This window comes from Salmo trutta, chromosome 29 (genome assembly GCF_901001165.1).
Source record: "Salmo trutta chromosome 29, fSalTru1.1, whole genome shotgun sequence".
Lineage (NCBI taxonomy): Eukaryota > Metazoa > Chordata > Actinopteri > Salmoniformes > Salmonidae > Salmo > Salmo trutta.
In genome coordinates, this window is record NC_042985.1 from 34,966,682 (window position 1) to 34,989,240 (window position 22,559).

The 22,559-nt window shown below is 44.1% G+C and overlaps 1 protein-coding gene across 6 annotated transcripts in view; it reads right to left on the reverse strand.

The window, feature by feature from the left end:
• LOC115167467 (protein MTSS 2) overlaps positions 1-22,559 on the reverse strand; it is a 91,340-nt gene that overhangs the window by 16,355 nt on the left and 52,426 nt on the right. For all 6 annotated transcript variants that reach the window (XM_029721894.1, XM_029721893.1, XM_029721892.1 and 3 more), the window contains exon 4: positions 1,837-1,921. In XM_029721894.1, the coding sequence (XP_029577754.1) occupies positions 1,837-1,921 (85 nt within the window). The remainder of the gene's footprint in view (positions 1-1,836; positions 1,922-22,559) is intronic.

The window sequence follows — 22,559 nt, forward strand, 5'->3', positions numbered from 1 at the left end:
ACTATATATTTTTGTTGTTGTTGTATTTAACCTGCTTTTTCTCCCCAATTGCGTGATATCCAATTGTGATCCAATTACAATCTTGTCTCAACGCTGCAACTCCCAAACAGGATCGGGAGACGCGAAGGTCGAGTCATGAGTCGAACCCTCCCCTAACCCGGACGGCGCTGGGCCAATTGTGCGCCGCCCTATGGGACTCCCGGTCACAGCCCGGGATCGAACCCAGGTCTGTAGTGACGCCTCAAGCACTGTCATGCAGTGCCTTAGACCGCTGCGTCACTCGGGAGGCTACAATGATCTTCTTTTCCATTTAAATGTAACAATTTGGCTTCATCTGGTATACATCATATGGAACACGTGGACAACATGAGTCTTTGCCATGATGAACTCAAAAAATGATATGGTTTCTTATGAAACCATGGAAAATATAAGCTCTAAGATATAAGATCTTTGGAAAGGGAAAGCGGTTATATAAATTTCCCTTTGTGGTTCGTCCCACTTCACTATTTGTGGTATGTTGCACATCTGCACACCCCTGTCACTACAGGATGAGCTGGGAGTCCCATGGTGGAGTGTGGAAACTGCAGCCTCCCAGGTCGACCACTCACAGACTAAAAGCACAGTGCTGATGTGTGCTTCATCCCTGTTTATAGTGTGGCGCAATGTAAACGGGTTAGGAGACCGGTTTTGATGTGCCACCACAGGGTGAGGAAACTTTTGTTCCCAGAAATGCTTTGTAAGGAAAGTAAACACCCCAACAAGACACCACCATCATCATCATCACAGACACCATCATCATCATCATCATCATCTTGGTCATCATCATCCTCATCACCACAGACACCACCATCATCATTATCATCATCATGGTAATAGCCTCTGATTTGGAAAAGTCATTAGAGACTACAAACCAAATAGAATGGATTCCTTTCTTTAAGTTTACTGTGTGGTCTAGAACAGAGCAGGCTGCTGCCGGTGGTGCCATTCATTTAGCCTAAGTGTCTGAGAGAATCGTCTACAGATGTCCTATAATGAGGTGCTTGGGATTTGGGGAGGGAGGGAGGGAAGATGGAGGAGTGGAGCGGAGGGGGAAATGGAGCGTGTTCGTCCTCACATTCTGTTTTCCCCTCCCTCCGTCTCCTGTCTGCATCATACATTTTAGGGAGAGAATGTTCCAGTCTACATAGTGTGTGGAATAACCCGTCTGAGGTGATCTTGTGTCTAAATCCCACATGCACAAGTGTTCCTGCCCTGCTATTTCCACATTACCACAGACCCGACCCAAACACTGGGATAGACTTACATGGAAAACCCATGACTGGTACCTCACTCAGTGGAGGATGACACGTGTGAATTCACTCTTCTAGCATAAAGAGAGTCTGGGCAGCAGGTAACATAGCGGTTAAGAGTGGTGGCCCAGTAACCGAAAGGTCGCCGATTCAAATCACAGCGCCAACTAGGTGAAAAATCTACTGATGTGCCCTTGAGCAAGGCACTTAACCCTAATTGGTCCTGTAAGTCCCTCTGGATAAGAGTGTCTGCTAAATGACCGAAATGTAAGCCTAGCACCTATTCTCATGTCCCTACCGTTGTAGCCTCTGAACAAAATCAAGGGTCACAGTGTGTCCAAAGCTTACCACAGACTTTCAGAAGGTCAGCCAAGGAGCATGGATGGGATGACAGCTACTACTCATTACTGTTGGCTACCATCGTCAAAGATATGGTTTACACAGAGCAGTGACTGACAGTTCATGGGACCAATCCCCACTAATGGAGTGATGGCAGGGACAGAGCTAGGCCTATAGGAGGATGCCTGCGTAAGAGAGCGGGACTTACTTGGTGAAATGGCGCAGTTTGGCCTCGATGCTGCGATGCCGCATGCACATCCTGGTAAGAGCTGATCCAATGTCTCTGGTGGCGCCTGAAAGAGATCACAACACAGAGGTGGTTAGGGAAACATTTGGAAAACATCCAGTCAGAGTAATGTATACTGCAGACCGACAAGCCAGACAGACCACCAAACCGACTGCCCACTGAGGTCTGTTTAATATTCACTCCAACAGACAGCAGCAACCTGGAGGTAATATACACACTCCTGCCCTAGTCCAAATAAAGATATTAAGGAGATCCTTTTTAGAGGCCTACGCAGTGTGTGTGTGTGTGTGTGGGTAGTGTACAGTATGTGTACAGTGTACGTGAGACTGTGAGTGAGTAACCTGTAACTCTGATAAACATCAGGCTATTTATAGCTGAGAAAGTTCATTTGGGGAAAAAGCTGACCTGTGAATCTGAGTGTGCCACTTCACTTGCTCCTAAAGAAGGTGAGCCAAGCAACCCTAGAGTTCTATACCACTGGTGTTACTGGCTTAAAAAGTGCCTCAGAGAGTATATTAAGGACAAATATTATTTGTCACATGCTTCCTAAACAACTAGACTAACTGTGAAATGCTTACTTACAACGCAGAGTTAAAGATAAAAAAAGTATATATATATATATATATATAAAAAAAAAAAATATATATATATATATATATAAACAATGAGTAAAAATAACATGGCTATATACAGGGAATAGCAGTACCGAGTCGATGTGCAGGGGTACGAGGTAATTGAGACAGCTATGTACATTTAGTAAGGTTAAAGTGACTAGGCAACAGGATCGGTATTATGTTAATATGTGAGTGGGAAGAGACACAGCTGGAGTTTTAGTATCTAATACACACAATCTCTTAGTCTGATAACCTCTCACATCAGGGTTAAATCTCACCAGTGGTGACAGAGGTATGAGCCTGTCATGATCAGAATGGGAGAGAGACAACGACAGACAGGGTATTAGGGGTTTAACAGGGACGATCAACAGGGGGCGATGTAGAGGATTACAACCAGCCTCCTTCTCCTGAGCCCAGCTACTTTCCACTCTGCTGACTGGTAACTAAAAATTAGGGACTCTAGAGCGCTGAATTCAGATCTCTGGACACAACACAAGGGGTTTACACCACCCTGTCCACACCCCTCTCTCTCTCTCTACCTGGGGGTGGCTCGAACTACACCCCTATCCCTACTCGTGCCCCAGTGGGAGTGGGAGGGCAGGGAGAGGGATTATCCGAACTATGTGATTACTCCTGTTGGACAAGCAGACCCTTCCACATCAGATAAGTGCAGAGAAGCCAGCTCCTTCACCTGAACCTAATATCATCATATTACTATTTCCTGTCTCCCAATGGCTCATTTACACTGTGTGTGGGTGTGACCTGAGCTGTGAGACAGCAGGATCCGATCCGAGTCAATCCGAGCATCAAGCCCCCTGGCCCCGGGTCCACCCCATCGTTACAGCCATCAACCTGGCACATGTCATAATGAGAGATCTGGGGCTCCTGTCACCCTGTCCTAATCTTGGTGAAGTCATACCTATAGGACTGATGAGAGAGACGGGCTCCTAGTATATACATGTATACACATTGATTACACACAGAGAGTGTTAAATGAGAAAGGGGGGGTACTTGTTCATTTGTGACAGTCATTTTTGACTAGTAATGGTCATTGCTGACACAGTAAGGACAGATCTTATTATTGGCAATGCTGGTGAAGCAGTCAGCCTTCTGTATTGCTGGCCCATCCTTCACTTGGATGCCTAAAGTCAAATCAGTGACTACTGCACAGTAGCACACACAAAGAGACAGAGAGACAGAGAGACAGAGAGAGAGAGAGAGAGAGAGAGAGAGAGAGAGAGAGAGAGAGAGAGAGAGAGACAGAGAGACACTAAAATGCCAGTCTCCGTGAACACACACAGTTAAGATACAGAGAAGCTGTATTCATAATTACCCAGCAACCATTCATTAATCCAGGGCAACACCCCCTACCCCTACACCACAGCTACCCTCTACCCTCCCCCACACACCCCAACACACAACACGCACACACACATACGGAATGAGAGGGGGCGTTTTCTAACCTCACTTTGAAATAGTGTCTAATGTCATGCCAATAAAGTACCTTGAAATTGAAAATTGAGAGAGCGCAGGAGAGAGAGAAAGAGACTGGGGGAGAGAGGTGCATACATAGTGACAAAAAGAGAGGGGAGCAAGTGAGAGACAGTGAAAGAGAGAGACAGGGGAGAAAGGGAGAGAGAGTAAGAGAGAGACAGGGAAAAGGGAAAGTGAGAGAAAGAGAGAGAGGCAGTGCTGAGAGGGATCTCCTCACACATTCTAATGAGCTGACTGCTGGGGGGAGAGTGTAACAGCCTGTGTGTGTGTGTGTGTGTGTGTGTGTGTGTGTGTGTGTGTGTGTGTGTGTGCGCGTGTGTGTTCGCTCCTTTTAATATATTCCCTTCCTGTTTTATATTCTTATTAACTTCCTCCCTCGCTCTCCTAACAACATCCGCAAGAGATCAACAACAAGATGAGGAGGGAGAAAAAAACTCCAGGCTCACATCTGGGCAACAAATTAGGCCAGCGTATGTCTAGCTATGCGTGTAGCTATTTGTGTGTGTACCTATGTCTGTGTGTGCTTGTCTTAGAAGGGTGAGGAACTTGAGTAAAAAGAAGCAAGTTTAATCTGACAGTCTGTGAGGATTAAAGTCACCCTCCTCCCCAGCACACACTGTATTTGTAAAGTATGGGCAACCTATAGCTCAGTCACTATACCCTGTTCAGCTATAGGTCATCCCCTCATAGAGAGACAGCTAGTGAACTAATCCTGAAAGGAGCTCCTCTCCTCTGTGTAGTCTGCTGTCGTCCCCATCTGCTCCTGCCCTCGCCCCAGCACAGCACAGCCAGTCTGTGTTTACTGTTAGCCTCCCTGCCCGTAACCCTCCTCCCTGCAACACTCCCCTCCCACAAGGAACCCACAGGAAGCAGGCACATATTGATTTTTTCCCATGACATTTAGTCACCAACACCATGGTGAGGGAACAGGCTGATATGACAGCGAGAAAGGGGGAGGGAGAGAAAGAGAGAGCAAGGAGCGGGTGCATTGGGTGGATGTGAGAGGGAGTGGGAGAGGGAGTGGGAGAGAGAGGGAGACACAGGGAAAGGGAAAGAGCGATAGAGCAGGGTGACAGAGAAGGTAACATGGAGAATGACAGGCAGGGACGGAGTGATCAGTCATTAGTGTTCCCTCCATCTCTTGCTCCCTACCCGATTTCCTCAGCCGCACATCCTGTCAGGCTGCAGGCCCCCCCCCCCCACCCTCCCCCACCCCCGTCAATCTAACTGTAGAAGTAGAGAATGTGACTTTTTTTCTTTACTGATTTATCAAAGCGGGAAAGTCGGGGTCAAGACAGCCTTGAGCATTTCCTTGCAGATAAGAGAGAATAGGCCAAGTCTCCACTGAGATGGAGTGGAGTGGCAGCTGTTCAAACACACACACACACACAGTGGTGCTAACAGCTAACATCCACATGCCCCTGCAGACTCCGACCTATGGAATCAACACTCAGGCCTAAACAAACAGCGATAGGACTCAACAGGATTCAATACTACACAGACAACCACACATCAGACCTCCAGCCGCGTGTTCTCCGTAGCAGTAGGAAAGTGTGTGAATGTGAAATCCCAGTCGCTAATCGTACATGCTGATTCCTGACCCTGTCTTTTCATCTGTTCTGTGGGACAGCTGCTAGTGGTTTCCAAGATCTCCTCAAGTGTATTTCCTGGAGATAAGGCCTGTGTGCCGACCGCGGAAGCAGACAACCAACCCAGCCACTGTTGCTAGTCTCTGCCCAACCCACCGCCCCAACACACGCAGACACACAGACAGCCCCCCCACATTCACAGCTTCCTGTAAAATACTGCAGTATGCAACCACTCCAAACATACCACACACACACACACCATCTGATAGAATACACCACTGCCAGTCCACAACTCACTAACGCAGACATATCTCCGGTCTCATAAACACTATAACCTTTCCCCATGGTAGGTGAAGCACAGAGCAACACAGCACGAGGCGGGGAGAGGAGGCCAAGCCAGTCTGCGCTGCATATTTATGGATTTTTATTAATGCCCTGATGAAGTCACTGGGTGGAGAGCAGTAGATCAAAACACACACGGACAGGGCTGAGTGGCGGCGTGGAGAATGATTCATGAATTGAGCAGGTCCATATCCCACTGCCATAAAGCATGCAGCCTACTAAGTTCATACTGCATCTATTTCACATGCCAGCCTTAACACGCACCCAAAAGACTCAAAGATGAAAAGTAGTGTGTGTGTGTGCGTGCATGCGTGTGTGTGTGTGGACAGTAAAGGTGTCATTAATACAGCCCCTGTGGGGGCGCCCCACCCTCCTCTTCTCTCTCCTGAAGGGAGAAGGAGGGGATGCCCCACGTGATATTCCTCTATTTACTCTCCTCCCTCGCTCTGCCTTTCTGCCATTCTTCCACTCTGGGACACGGGAGGGACACAGCCTAGGCTGCATTATAGGTGGTGCCAGTTTTGTCTGAGTGTGCCCACTAGTAAAACACCCAAACACATTGACGTGTTAGCTATACACACTATCCTGTCCGCTGTGTGAAATGTTCCTATTCATCAGTCTTTGAGAGACGGTGAGGGAACAAGTGAGAAAACAAATGAAAAACTGTAGAGAGACCCTCATTTTCATTCGGTCTGCACTGTTGATGAACTTTAGGAAATAACCTAAGTGGATAAACTCTGCCAGTTGCCCGGCGAGATCCTAATAGTGTTCACTAGCTAAAGCCCAATTAGGCCTTTCTGGCAGGTGGGTTCAGTGTGAGGACGGCAATGCAGATAGGAGTGTGTGGTTAATGCACAAGAACAGTGTTTTTCCCATTCCTCTCATTGGAGAGACACAGAAAAGTAGAGCTTTGACTAGAACCCACAGACCCCTCGTTCCCTGCCCTCGTTCCCTTTCCAAATCAATCACCACCCCTCAGACTGACAGTGCTGCTGGTTGCCGTGACAGCGCAGACCTGGCGCTCCTCGTGACTGCGGTGGGTCTGTCTGTTGCTAAGGTCACACTGGCAGAACATTCTTTTAACTTCCACTCCTCTCTACCTAATATAATAGTACCTATCTAACACTAGTCACTCTAAAGAGTATACTGTATGAGGATAATCCTACATTCACATCCGTATCAGAGTATCAGTTTGGCAAAGGATTAATAGACTGTTGCTTATCAGTGCTGGATTGTTTATTTCTTCCTCGATCACTGGGTGTATCTCTTTCACCTCTTCCTCCCCCTCCCTTCCTCTATTTCCTCAGTCACAACATCATCCAGCCATTTTCTGCTCTGTCACAAGGTGGACGGCTGTGGTTTCACATGCTATCCCATGACTCTTTATGGGGCTCCCGGAAATGAATAGCTGTCAAGGAGGCTTTCGGGCGCAGCAGTAGGCCCACAGCTAATATTGAACTCGAGCATACCTCCGCCACAGTATTCCTTCATCGCCACTTCACATGCAAGTCACAACACTCAGAGCATCTGACCAGAATATAGCTTCAAGCGTTCCATTGGGAAAAGGAGACGGGGACTGTGCCGCGAAGAAAACCACCTCTAGGACAACTGATAGCACACACTGAACATTATAGTGCCTTAGCAGAGACTTAAAGTGGAACTGACAGCATTTTAGCAACATCAACTCTTATTAAAATCTGTTCATATACAGTGCATTCAGAAAGTATTCAGACCCCTTCACCTTTTTGATTTTTTTTGCAAATGTACTAAAAACAGAAAAAACGGAAATATCAAATTTACATAAGTATTCAGACCCTTTACTCAGTACTGTGTCGAAGCACCTTTGGCAGCGATCACAGCCTCGAGACTTCTTGGATAAGACACTACAAGCTTGGCACACCTGTATTTGGAGAGTTTCTCCAATTTTTCTCTGCAGATCCTCTCAAGCTCCGTCAGGTTGGACGGGGATCATCGCTGCACAGCTATTTTCAGGTCTCTCCAGAGATGCTCGATCGATGTTCAATGCCACTCAAGGACATTCAGTGACTTGTCCCGAAGCCACTCCTACATTGTCTTGGCTATGTGTTTAGGGTCATTGTCCTATATGAAGGTGAACCTTCGGCCCAGTCTGAGGTCCTGAGTGCTCTGGAGCAGGTTTTCATCAAGGATATCTCTGTACTTTGCTCCGCTCATCTTTGCCTCAATCCCGACTAGTCTCCCAGTCCCTCCCGCTGAAAGAAATCCCCACAGCATGATGCTGCCACCACCATGCTTCACCCTAGGGATGGTGCCAGGTTTCCTCCAGACTTGACGCTTGACATTCAGGCCAAAGAGTTCAATCTTGGTTTCATCAGACCAGAGAATCTTGTTTCTCATGGTCTGAGAGCCCTTTAGGTCCCTTTTGGAAAATTTCAAGCGGGCTGTGATGTGCCTTTTACTGAGGAGAGGCATCCGTCTGGCCACTCTACCATAAAGGCCTGATTGGTGGAGTGCTGCAGAGATAGTTGTCCTTCTGGAAGGTTCTCCCATCTCCACAGGGGAACTCTGGAGCTATGTCAGTGACCATCGGGTTCTTGGTCACCTCTGTGACCAAGGCCCTTCTCCCCCGATTGCTCAGTTTGGCCAGCTCTAGGAAGAGTCTTGGTGGTTCCAAACTTCTTCTATTTAAGAATGATGGAGGCCATTGTGTTGGGGACCTTAAATGCTGCAGACATTTATTGCTAACCTTCCCCAGATCGTTGCCTCGACACAATCCTGTCTCAGAGCTCTACGGACAATTCCTTCGACCTCATGACTTGGTTTTTGCTCTGACATGCCCTGTGAACTATGGGACCTTACATAGACAGGTGTGTGCCTTTCCAAATCATGTCAAATCAATTGAATTTACAACAGGTGGACTCCAATCAAGTTGTAGAAACATCTCCAGGATGATCAATGGAAACAGGATGCACCTCAATTTCAAGTCTCATAGCAAAGGGTCTGAATACTTATGCACATTTCTATTTTTAATACATTTGCAAACAATTCTAAATACCCGTTATCGCTTTGTCATTATGGTGTATTGTGTGTAGATTGATGAGGAAAACAAATTATTTAATCAATTTTAGATTAAGGCTGTAACGTAACAAAATGTGGAAAAGTAAAGTGGTCTGAATACTTTCCGAACGCACTATACACACCCAGGAAGAATTACACTTTATTTTTTATTTTTGATGATAAGTTGTCATTGTCATGTTTTCATAAATTCTTAGAATGTTTGGAAATTACATACAGTTGAAGTCGGAAGTATACATACACTTAGGTTGGAGTCATTAAAACTTGTTTTTCAACCACTCCACAAATATCTTGTTAACAAACTATAGTTTTGGCAAGTCGGTGAGGACATCTACTTTGTGCATGACACAAGTAATTTTTCCAACAATTGCTTACAGACAGATTATTTCACTTATAATTCACTGTATCACAATTCCAGTGGGTCAAAAGTTTACATACACTAAGTTGACTATGTCTTTAAACAGCTTGGAAAATAACAGAAAATGATGTCATGGCTTTAGAAGCTTCTGTTAGGCTGATTGACATCATTTGAATCAATTGGAGGTGTACCTGTGGATGTATTTCAAGGCCTACCTTCAAACTCAGTGCCTCTTTGCTTGACATCATGGGAAAATCAAAAGAAATCAGCCAAGACCTCAGAAAACAAATTGTAGACCTCAACAAGTCTGGTTCATCCTTGGGAGCAATTTCCAAACGCCTGAAGGAACCATGTTCATCTGTACAAACAATAGTACGCAAGTATAAACACCATGGGACCACGCAGCCGTCATACCGCTCAGGAAGGAGACACATTCTGTCTCCTAGAGATGAACGTACTTTGGTGCGAAAAGTGCAAATCAATCCCAGAACAACAGCAAAGGACCTTGTGAAAATGCTGGAGGAAACAGGTACAAAACGATCTATATCCACAGTAAAACGAGTCCTATATCGACATAACCTGAAAGGCCGCTCAGCAAGGAACAAGCCACTGCTCCAAAACCGTCATAAAAAAAGCCAGACTATGGTTTTCAACTGCACATGGGGACAAAGATCGTACTTTTTGGAGAAATGTCCTCTGGTCTGATGAAACAAAAATTGAACTGTTTGGCCATAATGAGCATAGTTATGTTTGGAGGAAAATGGGGAGGCTTGCAAGCCGAAAAACACCATCCCAACCGTGAAGCACGGGGGTGGCAGCATCATGTTCTGGGGGTGCTTTGCTGCAGGAGGGACTGGTGCACTTCAAAAATAGATGGCATCATGGGGAAGTACAATTATGTGGATATATTGAAGCAACATCTCAAGACGTCAGTCAGGAAGTTAAAGCATGGTCGCAAATGGGTCTTCCAAATGGACAATGACCCCAAGCAAACTTCCAAAGTTGTGGCAAAATGGCTTAAGGACAACAAAGTCAAGGTATTGGAGTGGCCATCACAAAGCCCTGACCTCAATCCCACAGAAAGTTTGTGGGCAGAACTGAAAAAGCGTGTACGAGCAAGGAGGCCTACAAACCTAACTCAGTTACACCAGCTCTGTCAGGAGGAATGGGTGAAAATTCACCCAACTTATTGTGGGAAGCTTGTGGAAGGCTACCCGAAATGTTTGACCCAAGTTAAACAATTTAAAGGCAATGCTACCAATTACTAATTAAGTGTATGTAAACTTCTGACCCACTGGGAATGGGATGAAAGAAATAAAAGCTGAAATAAATAATTCGCTGTACTATTATTCCGACATTCCACATTCTTAAAATAAAGTGGTGATCCTAACTGACCTAAGACAGGGAATTCTTACTAGGATTAAATGTCAGGAATTGTGAAAAACTGATTTTAAATGTATTTGGCTAAGGTGTATGTAAACTTCCGACTTCAACTGTATTCTAAGGCATTTGTGACAATTCTATAGCAGTTAAGAGTGAGAAAGCGGACGTGCATTTGGACAGTTAATAGACACCGCAGCAAAACAAAAACGAAGAAAAACATCTGTCTCGTCCAGGATCATAGTCTACGTAAACCGGTGATCCATAGTAGAGGTTGACCGATTAATCGGAATGGCCAATTAATTAGGGCTGATTTTAAGTTTTCATAACGATCGGTAATCGGCATTTTTGGACACCGATTATGGCCGATTACAATGCACTCCACGAGGAGACTGCGTGGCAGGCTGACTACCTTTTATGCGAGTGCAGCAAGAGCCAAGGTAAGTTGCTAGCTAGCATTAAATGTATCTTATAAAAAACAATCAATCTTAACATGATCACTAGTTAACTACATATGATTGATGATATTACTAGTTCATCTTGCTTGTCCTGCGTTGCATATAATCGATGCGGTACCTGTTAATTTATCATCGAATCACAGCCTACTTTGCCAAATGTGTGATGATTTAACAAGCGCATTCACAAAAAAAGCACTGTCGTTGCACCAATGTGTACTTAACCATAAACATCAATGCCTTTCTTAAAATCAATACACATGTATATATTTTTAAACCTGCATATTTTGTTAATATTGCCTGCTAGCATGAATTTCTTTTAACTAGGGAAATTGTGTCACTTCTCTTGCATTCTGTGCAAGCAGAGTCAGGGTATATGCAGCAGTTTGGGCTGCCTGGCTCGTAGCGAACTGTAGAGAACTACAACCTAAAACTTCTTACCTGGGAATATTGAAGACTCATGTTAAAAGGAACTACCGGCTTTCATATGTTCTCATGTTCTGAGCAAGGAACTTAAACATTAGCTTTTTTACATGGCAAATATTGCACTTTTACTTTCTTCTCCAACACTTTGTTTTTGCATTATTTAAACCAAACTGAACATGATTCATTATTTATTTGAGACTAAATAGATTTTATTGATGTATTAAGTTAAAATAAAAGTGTTAATTCAGTATTGTTGTAATTGTCATTATTACAAATATATATATATACACATATACATATATACATATATACATTATATATATATATATATATATATATAAGAAATCGTCCGATTAATCGGTATCGGCTATTTTTTGTTGAAAAATCATAATCGGTCGACCTCTAATCCATAGCCATTTAGAGCTACCGTAGGCCTATATGCAAACATCCATTTGCCACAAGGGCCTGCCATCATTCACTTTAAACTAGACTGTGTGTTTACAGGCAGTTGCAACAGTGTGATGTTAGATAACTAGAATGCATTCGGCAAAAGCCACAAAATATACACTTGATTGGATTTCTGCATATATGTAGATAAATACCACAGGAGTCCTCTTACATTTGGGAACTTTACAGTCCTATTGATCAAACAACCATAAAAAGGCTCTTTCCCTACATGCACATCAACAACAACGAGATCAACAACTAATGATAGCCAGATCAAACCTTTTTCAGCAAGTTGACCGTCAAAATTGCACTGGTACACGATGGGGAATAGCCTGCTTGTCCTTCTGCAGCTTCCCTGCCAATGTTTGCTTATCCCAACCAAGCCCCAAGCTAACTGACTAAAGTTGGCTAGCTTGCTAGCTACTTCCAGATACAAACGAGAGAACACCTCACTGACCATTTTACTCTGCCTAGCAGAGCTGTTTAGGTCGTTATCATGTTATATAGCGAGTCCATGATTAACTATTACTTTGTTTGCCTACGTATACTGACACTGGTCATATTCAACGGGTGTTGTGCATTCGTAAATTTAACACTTAGACAAGAGTGCTCTAAAATCGGAGTAGATAGCTAGCCAGAGTGAATTTACGAACACAAGAGATGTACTAACTGTATAACAGTAGTTTAGCATAGCTAGCTAGCTAACAAGGTCATTCACAACTCCTTGCTAGCTAACCAAATGACACCTGCATCTCTGGTTGTGAAGGGACCGAAAAGTGATACGAGGGGAAAAAGTCAGTCACCCACTCCTCCATCGACGTCCTCCTAGCAGCTAGCTAGCTATCTATCTAGCTAACGTTAGGCTCTGTGTTTTTAGCTTGCTACATAAATAGATATGCTAGCATATTAGCCACGTTATGACTGACTTGTGATCATTGCCCTTGCTAGTTTGATTGTATTGACATTCCCAGCCTTAGTCCATTTTTGTCCAAAATATTGAGTCATTGGAACTGAAACAGGGCATCCTGAAAAGAGGCAGCAAACAATGTACCAGGCCAGCTGTGATTTTCAACCTGATATTTTTCGTACTTACAAGAAATGTATTCATCATGCATTGAACTGCATCCATCTATTCAGCCAACAATGCCTTAGTGTACGTCATGGAATGCTGAGTCAAATAGAACCTATTTTTAAAACCCCTTATGAAGTTGGTTTTGTAGCATAAACTGGGAATTAAACATTCTTGACTGGTTTTATGATTGTATGTTTGTTTCATATTTGCAAAGTAGTTCAAATGCTGTCAATTCCATTTTCAATCCCTGGATATGATGCAGAGTCTTATTTCAGGCTCTATCTTTATCCCATCAAGGAGAAGTTTGTGTGACAGATCAGATCAGAGAGGATGGCCCAGCCTGTCATTGTGACTGACCCTTCCCTTGTGTCAGCCCTCCTCCCCTCGTTTGCACACTAACCCAGTCAACGTCTGCACAGCTCTATAGGGACACACACACACACTGCTGCTGACAGTACACCCCAATAGGCCTTTCCGGGTATGAGAGAGAGAGAGATGGAGAAAATAGGTCACACACACAAATACATGCCAGGCGCACACACCAACATATAAACATACGTAATACACACTGACACACACAGACTGCATGAGCGCTCACTCACAGCACACATACAGCTTACACCCCCCCCCCCCCCCACACACACACCTGCACACCCATGCCGTGACTGCAGCATACTGTATCATAAACTCAACATTCATCATTTAGTGATTACCGCATGGGCAGAAAATAGCTCTTTAGCGCACACATCTGGGCCAGACTCACAGGCCCTAAGCATTTTCACCCAGCCCATCTCTCCCTCCACTGGGCTAAGACTTCACAGAGTAGGAAGGCTTTCACACATGCGGTCATGGGAGAGTTATACACAGCCTTTTTCCTCTCCCATATAGTCCTATCAATTCACACTAGGGCTGTCCAGACGTGAAGGAGGGAGTGATGTGGTTTCAGGTGTTTATTTCGATATTTACAGGGTGGCTGATTTCCCCAGAATGAGGGGCTAGTGCAGCGGGGTGGAGAGCGGTGTGCATGTCCCATCACCCCCGAACAAACCCCTTCACTCAGAGAGAGGGAGAGAGAAAAAACAAGTGTTTGAGTGAGAGAGGGAGAGAGAGAGAGAGAGAGAGAGACAGAGAGAGGGAGGGAAAGAGAGATAGAGAAAGAGGGGCAGACAGACAGATGGACTGACTGACAGAGGATAGACAGAGCTCCTCTAGCAGGCCTGTTTATCACGAACACACCCAGCAAGGGCTGCTTTCCTTTCCCAGAGAATATCAATGAGCCTCTTTAGACTTTCTGCTCAGTAATAATAGTCCACCATCACCACTTTCTCTCTCTCTCTCTCTCTCTCTCTCTCTCTCTCTCTCTGACTCACACGAGCATTCCCCTTTTCTCTGTGCCTCAGGCTTTGTGGCCTTCCTACCAGAGCATCTCCATGGCAACGGGGCGATGAAATCTGCAGGGGGATCCGCCAGCCCCTTTCCCTCTCTCTACTGCACCCTTCACACACACATGCACACACAATTAAAAAACAGATCACACCTGTGATCTCCCCAGAGGAATCAGCTGACGGACTCATCCACTGTACCTCCTTTTACTTCCTGTATCTAAGGAGCGAGTGTGTGTTTCGTGTGTGTGAGAGAGAGAGAGAGTCAGTCGTTTGGTAAATACCATTTCGAGGGTATTAATGAATGAGAGAGTTGGGGCGCTCTGCTCTGGTACTAATTATACCCAGCCTGCCTCTGGAGGATTAGGAGACTTTTAATAGTCCTGTTTTATGAGTTACAATCATGCTGGGAATTACACTGGTACTGAGAGACCCTACACACGCACACACACGCGCGCACACACACACTCATGCACAGACACATACAGACAAGCAGTGGTGCAAAGTACTTAAGTACTACTTTAAAGTATTTTTACTTAAGTCTTTTTTGACTTAAGTCATCTGTAGTTTACCTTACTGTATATATTTTTGATTACTTTTACTTCACTACATTCCTTAATAAAATATTGTACTTTTTACTCCATACATTTTCCTTGACACTCAAAAGTACTCGTTACATTTTGAAAGCTTAGCAGGACAAGAAAATAGTCAAATTCAAGCACTTATCAACCGAACATCCCTGGTCATCCCTACTGCCTCTGATTTGGCGGACTCACTAAATACACACGCTTTGTTTGTAAATGATGTCTGAACATTGGAGTGTGTCCGTGGCTTTCCGTAAATAAAATGTAAAAAAAGAAAATGGCGCCATCTGGTTTGTTTAATACAAGGAATTTGAAATGTTTTATACGTCTACTTTTGATACTTAAGTATATTTTAAACCAAATACTTTAAGACTAACTCAAGTAGAATTTTACTGGGTGACTTACTTTTACTTGAGTCATTTTCTATTAAGGTATTTTTAGTTTTACTCAAGTATGACAGTTGGGTACTTTTTCCACCACTGCACACATGCATGCACGGAAGTACGCACACCAGATACATTACATACTTGTACACACTGACAGATTTAGAAATGCAGACAGCTGCCTCATAATGTTTACATTACTAAATACATTATGAATCTCTAAACCCTCAACGTGGGAATAAGGAAATCACAGGAATTATGACCCAGCTGCCGAGGCAATCTAAACTATCTCTGCCCTTTCATCACCTAGTTTGTGTGTGTGTTTTTATGTATTTGTGTTTGTGTGTATTTGTGTGGGGTCTCAGTCAGACAAAGTGCATCTCTGTCCCTTATTGTTGGCTAGGCATGTCCCAGTGGAATATCTGTTAATAACAGTCTGGCCTAGTTCACAGGCAGGCAGGCCCAGAATATCCCACAATACCCCTCTGAGGCCCACACGGCTTCATCAGGGCTTCACCAAGACTCACATCAGCCTTAACGCAAGTGACTGAGCATCCCGGATGCCCTGCCAGCATAACCTCTACACACACACACACACACACACACACACACACACACACACACACACACACACACACACACACACACACACACACACACACACAGGCACACACAGGCACACACGAGGACCAATACAGACACACACACCACATTGTACCCACATGCATGGATGTGCGCAGCAGCGGACTTACGCACGTTGATCTGGACATTGAAATTTGACAATGGTGGTTGGGTCAGACAAAGCACTGTCCCACTTTCAGCAGTCCAAACATAGCACCAAGGCAGGGCAGAGCAGACTGGCCACTCCCTGTTTAAACAATCACAACGCTGACATGACTGGCCCATGGACTGGAGCCAACTCACCCGCAAGGGGATAGTGAGCGCACATAAACACACACACACACACACAAACATGCGACGCACACTCATATGTTCAAATCAAATGTTATTAGTCACATGCGCCGAATACAACAGTGAAATGCTTACTTATGAGCCCCTAACCAACAATGCAGCTTAAAAAAAATACAGATAACAATAAGAAATAAAAGTAACAAGTAACTAAAGAGCAACAATAAAATAACAATTTTTTTGATATTTTTGTGAGACCATATACAGGGGGGTACCGGTACAGATTCAATGTGCAGGGGCACCGGTTAATGAGGTAATATGTACATGTAGGTAGAGTTATTAAAGAGACTAGATGATAGATGATAACAACAGTGAGTAGCAGCGGTGTAAAATAGGGGGGGTGGGGGGGGAGAACAGTCTATGACTAGGGTGGCTGGAATCTTTGACAAATTTTAGGGCCTTCCTCTGACACCGCCTGGTATAGAGGTCCTGGATGGCAGGAAGCTTGGGCCCAGTGATGTACTGGGCCGTTCGCACTACCCTCTGTAGTGCCTTGCGGTCGGAGGCTAAGCAGTTGCCATACCAGGCAGTGATGCAACCAGTCAGGATGCTCTCGATGGTGCAGCTGAAGAGTCTTGCAATACACAGACAGATACATATTTCCATAAAACTGCTTACACATACAATAACCTGTCTGGGCTAGGGGGCAGTATTGAGAATTTTGGAAAAAATATGTTCCCATTTTTAACTGCCTCCTACACCAACTCAGAAGCTAGAATATGCATATTATTGTTCAGGTTTGGATAGAAAACACTCTGAATTTTCTAAAACTGTTTGAATGGTGTCTGTGAGTATAACAGAACTCCTATGGCAGGCAAAAACCTGACAAGGTTTCAAGCAGGAAGTACCCTGTCTGACAAGGAGTCGTGCGTCTTGCATCTTTTTATTGAAAAGTAAGGATCTTAGCTGTAACGTGACAATTCCCAGGGCTCCGATAGGCTCTCAGAGCCCGGGAAATAACTGAAGGTTTACGAGGGAGCCTCAGGCTGAAACACATTATCACCTTTTGTAAGTGGCTGCTCCGAGGACCTTTGAATGAGGCGCGTGCACGAGTCGCTCCTGAGGAGAAATTTTATTCGGCTGTTTAGGCTCAATGCATACTCCCGGTCGGAATATTATCACTTATCTACGAGTTAAATGGCATAAAAATTGGTTTTAAACAGCGGTTGACATGCTTCGAAGTACGGTAATGGAATATTTAGACATTTTTGACACGCCAATGCGCCATGCGCGGGACCGTGAAGAAGCATTCTGATAGTGTCTAGAACTCACGAACAAAACGTCGCTGTTTGGATATAACGATGGATTATTTGGGACCAAACCAACATTTGTTATTGAAGTAGAAGTCCTGGCAGTGTATTCTGATGAAGAACAAGCAAGGTAAGAACATTTTTCTTATAGGAAATGTGATTTTGGTGGAGGCTGACCTGGGTGGGTATCTAAATAGCTAGCCCTGTAATGCCGGGCTATGTACTTAGATTATTGCAAAATGTGCTTCATCCGAAAAGCTATTTTAAAATCGGACATATCGAGTGCATAGAGGAGTAATGTATCTATAATTCTTAAAATAATTGTTATGCTTTTTGTGAACGTTTATCGTGAGTAATTTAGCAAACTGTTAGTAAATTCCCCGGAAGTTTGCGGGGGTTATGCTTTTTCTGAACGTCACATGCTAATGCAAAAAGCTGTTTTTTGATATAAATATGAACTTGATTGAACAGACATGCATGTATTGTATAACACAATGTCCTAGGTGTGTCATCTGATGAAGATCATCAAAGGTTAGTGCTGCATTTAGCTGTGGTTTGGGTTTATGTGACATGATATGCTAGCTTGAAAAATGGGTGTCTGATTTTTTCTGGCTGGGCACTCTGCTGACATAATCTAATGTTTTGCTTTCGTTGTAAAGCCTTTTTGAAATCGGACAGTGGGGTTAGATTAACGAGATTCTTGTCTTTAAATAGCTGTAAAATAGTCATATGTTTGAGAAATTGAAGTAATAGTATTTCTAACGATTCAAAAATCGCGCCACTGGAATTTCAGTAGCTGTTACGTAGGTGGGACGAGTTCGTCCCACATACCCCAGAGAGGATAAACTAAGCACCTTCCTCATCCACCATACTGTACTGTATAGCCTTTTAATCCCTGGTCAATCTGAGCTAAAATGTACACAAACACACACAGATCATGATCTGTAATACCCACAATGGCCCACATATAAAAAGTCCAGAGTCTTGAGGCATTGGCCCAGATCAAAGAGATGGACAGATGAGGAGACGAGATGTGTAAACACAGGATTAGAACATACACTACATGACCATAAGTGTGTGCTCGTCGAACATTTCATTCCAAAATCATGGGCATTAATGTGGAGTTAGTCCCCCCTTTGCTGCTATAACAGCCTCCACTCTTCTGGGAAGCCTTTCCACTAGATGTGGGAACATTGCTGCGGTGACGCTTCCATTCAGCCAAGAGCATTAGTGAGGTTGGGCACTGATTTTGGGCGATTAGGTCTGGCTCGCAGTCAGCGTTCCAATTCATCCCAAAGTTGTTCGATGGGGTTGAGGTCAGGACTCTGTGTAGGCCAGTCAAGGTCTTCCACATCGATCTCGAAAAAAAATAATTGGGACATAAATATGAACTTTATCGAACAAAACATACATGTATTGTGTAACATTGAGTCCTGGGAGTGTCATCTGATGAAGATCATCAAAGGTTAGTGGTTAATTTTAGCTGTATTTCTGGTTTTTGTGACGCCTCTCCTTGCTTGGAAAATGGCTGTGTGGTTTTTCTTGTTTAGGCGCTGTCCTAACATAATCTGATGTTATGCTTTCGCGTTAAAGCCTTTTTGAAATTGGACAATGTGGTTAGATTAACGAGAAGTGTATCTTTAAAATGGGATATAATAGTTGTATGTTTGAGAAATTTGAATTATGAGATTTTTGTTGTTTTGAATTTGCCGCCCTGCTATTTCACTGGCTGTTGGCAGTGTGTCCCACGGGTGCTAGCTAGCTCCCACATGTCCCAGAGAGGTTAAGCTCCCGACGAACGGTTACTGTGCTGACGTTACTTCTAGTTTGGAACTCGGTAGTGAGTGTTGCAACCGAGGACAGACGATTTTTACCTGCCACGCGCTTAGTGGCAGTTCTAGCTTGTATGGTTCCCTGGGCGAACCCCCCCTTCAGCAGCCCCCCCGCAACAACAAAAAAAGCACCATTCTGCACTAACTGTCATTTTATTCAGACATTTGGAACAACCCAAATAAATAATCATAACAATTAAAACTATATAAATATAAAAAAATATATACAAAAAGAAGTAACAAAGACAAATAGAAACAAATTTGTGTTGATTTGGAACTCGAGCATCAATACATTACCCTTCCCCCAACACTGTCAAGCAAGAGTCAAGACTAAACCAATTCAGCTTGGTGGTGTGCAGACTGGTTATAAATTACTCTTAACGATTTCGCACAAACCAGAAAAAAATGCAACAATATGTCTGTGAAACTATATATTCACAGTATTATGAATGAATTGTGGTTATTTGGTAGCATTTCGTATTGTGACTGATTTTACAAATTGCATTCGTACTGTACAAAGTTAGAGGTGCGCTATTTGATAGATTCCCCCTCTCTCCCTACCTCGGGCTTCCAGTGGGGAGACCTGAGGTCAACCTACCCGTGCCCCCCTCCCCATCTTGTACTTCTGAGTGGGAGACCTTCCCAGACAGTAGCCTGCCTAGCTCACAAACTAGAATCAGGGCGCCCACTCTGACAAGGTTAATTGACCCACAGTCCCACACGGTGACATGATATCATTGACGGGATGTGCAAATGAGCAATAGAAAACCGATCGCGCAAATGTCACCATTTTAAATTGTTTTGTGTGGGCGCCCCGTGCCGCCCCCATGTTGCCTATACCTAAATATGCCACTGCGTGACGCGTTTCATCACTCGGCGGTCCTGTTCGGTGAGCTTGTGTGGCCTACCACTTCGCAGTTGAGCCGTTGTTGCTCCTAGACGTTTCCACTTCACAATAACAGCACTTACAGTTGACCGGGGCAGCTCTAGCAGGGCAGATATTTGATGAACTGACTTGTTGGAAGGGTGGCATCCTATGACAGTGCCACGTTGAAAGTCACTGAGCTCTTCATTGCCATTCTACTGTCAATGTTTGTCTATGGTGATTGCATGGCTGTGTGCTCGATATTATACAGCTGTCAGCAATGAAGGGGTGTCCACATACCTTCGTATATATACAGTGTATCTGTGCCATAAATCGCACACTGCCTGCTCCTGGAGAAAACACACTGCCTGCCCCTGCAGAGACAGGTCCCTGCACTTCCATACTACTGTACTACAGCATTCCTTGGGTCATGTTTCAAATGGGCACAATGTTGTTTAGATAGTCAGTCTCCCATAGAGAAGACAGAAACACGGGCATGGCATGTCTTGCTAGTGGCTGGCCCTTGTGTGTCTTACACATGGACACCCCTCCCATCCAGAGAGGCAGAGTAGGGCACAAAGGGAAATTAAGAAGATAGGAAAGGGGTGAAGGGAAGTGGAGGAGGAGGGAAGACAGAGAGGAGGGATGACAGAGCTTTTGGGCTTGAGTGGGATAATGAGGAGAGGAGGGTATCGCCATGGCAGGTGCGACTGTGGTTGCCAGGGTTACAGCCGTCTGCGGCAGAGAGAGATCAGCCCACGACATAGCAACAATGTGAGAGGGAAGAGAAAAAGAGAGAGGGGGGAGTAGACAGATAAATAAATAGAGATAAAGTGAGAGAGACAGAGAACACGAGACAGAGAGAGCAAGACCGAAAAAGCGAGCGAGAGAGACTGCAGCAACAAAACATAAAACAGAATTATTTATGAAGGCCTGGATTCCTATCCCAGCGTGTGTCCATGCCTTTGAGCCGCCTGTGAGCCTCGGCCCAAAAACACAGCACCACCGTCATTACACACCAGACTGGATTCATGCATACTGCGACGCAAGATACTGAAACATGGATAACATGTTCCTGTACTGCAGTAGATAGAATACAGCCTGAACCACACACAATGCAGCAGAAAATGGAGGATCGACAAAATGCAGAAATCACTAGTAGCACCGCAGCGTGGAAATAAAAGAATGATTGACACTGCAGCAGACATTACACAGACCTGCACAACTTGCACAGGGAACACAGACTCACTGCATACATGCAGTAGCCTTGAAGCCTAAATAATAGAGTATGAATGCAATCAGTGCAATGATGAGAGAGTTTCACAGTACCCAGCTAGCTCATAATGTTCTGAGAACCATATGTTTCTTAAAGCTTGGTGAGAGCGTATTAGTCCTATAGTTATTTTGTATGCAACCTTCCCACAACTTTTTGGGAATGGTGCCGGATAGGTGCTTGGCTTTGGAACATTCTCAGAACATTTAAGGAACCTGACAAAAAAAACTATTTGTTGCTATTTCATTACTTTAACAGAAGGTTTCCTAAAAGTTTAAACATGGCTACATTTAATTAAAATGTTGGTCATGTTCTAGGAATGTTCTCTAACCGGTTTGATATTAGGAATGCTCTCAAAGAGTTAAGAAACTTCAGGAACAACGTTCTTCTTTGGGAATTTCAGTACTTCAGCATAACGTTTCCCACAGGTTTCCTCATGGTTCTTTTTAAAGTAAAGTTATCAAATTGTTCTGACAATGTTAAGAAAACATTCTATAAAAAACACCAGAAAACTTTAGTAATGTTCAGAGAACGTTCTAAGAATGTTATTTAAATACATTTATGCACTGGGTGGGTCTAATCCTGAATGCTGATTGGTTAAAACTACATTCCAGCTGGTGTCTTTTCCACAAGTTACCACCGGTTAAATCTGTGACGTTAAAATGCCTATTTACTCTGTTCCATCTGACAGCGCAATCCACTGTCTCATCAGCCCAGCCAGGCAATATATAAACTTGATATCCACTATAAAAACGCATCTAGACATTATCTCACATTTCTTTTAGACTAACATTTTGTTTTTAACAGCGGAGATTTGTATAAACCTTGCTGTCTGTCTCTCCGACATTTGCAACATTGTTTCAATATTCTACAGCTGTCCCATAGTAATGAATGTGTCGGGAGTCGGGACGAGAC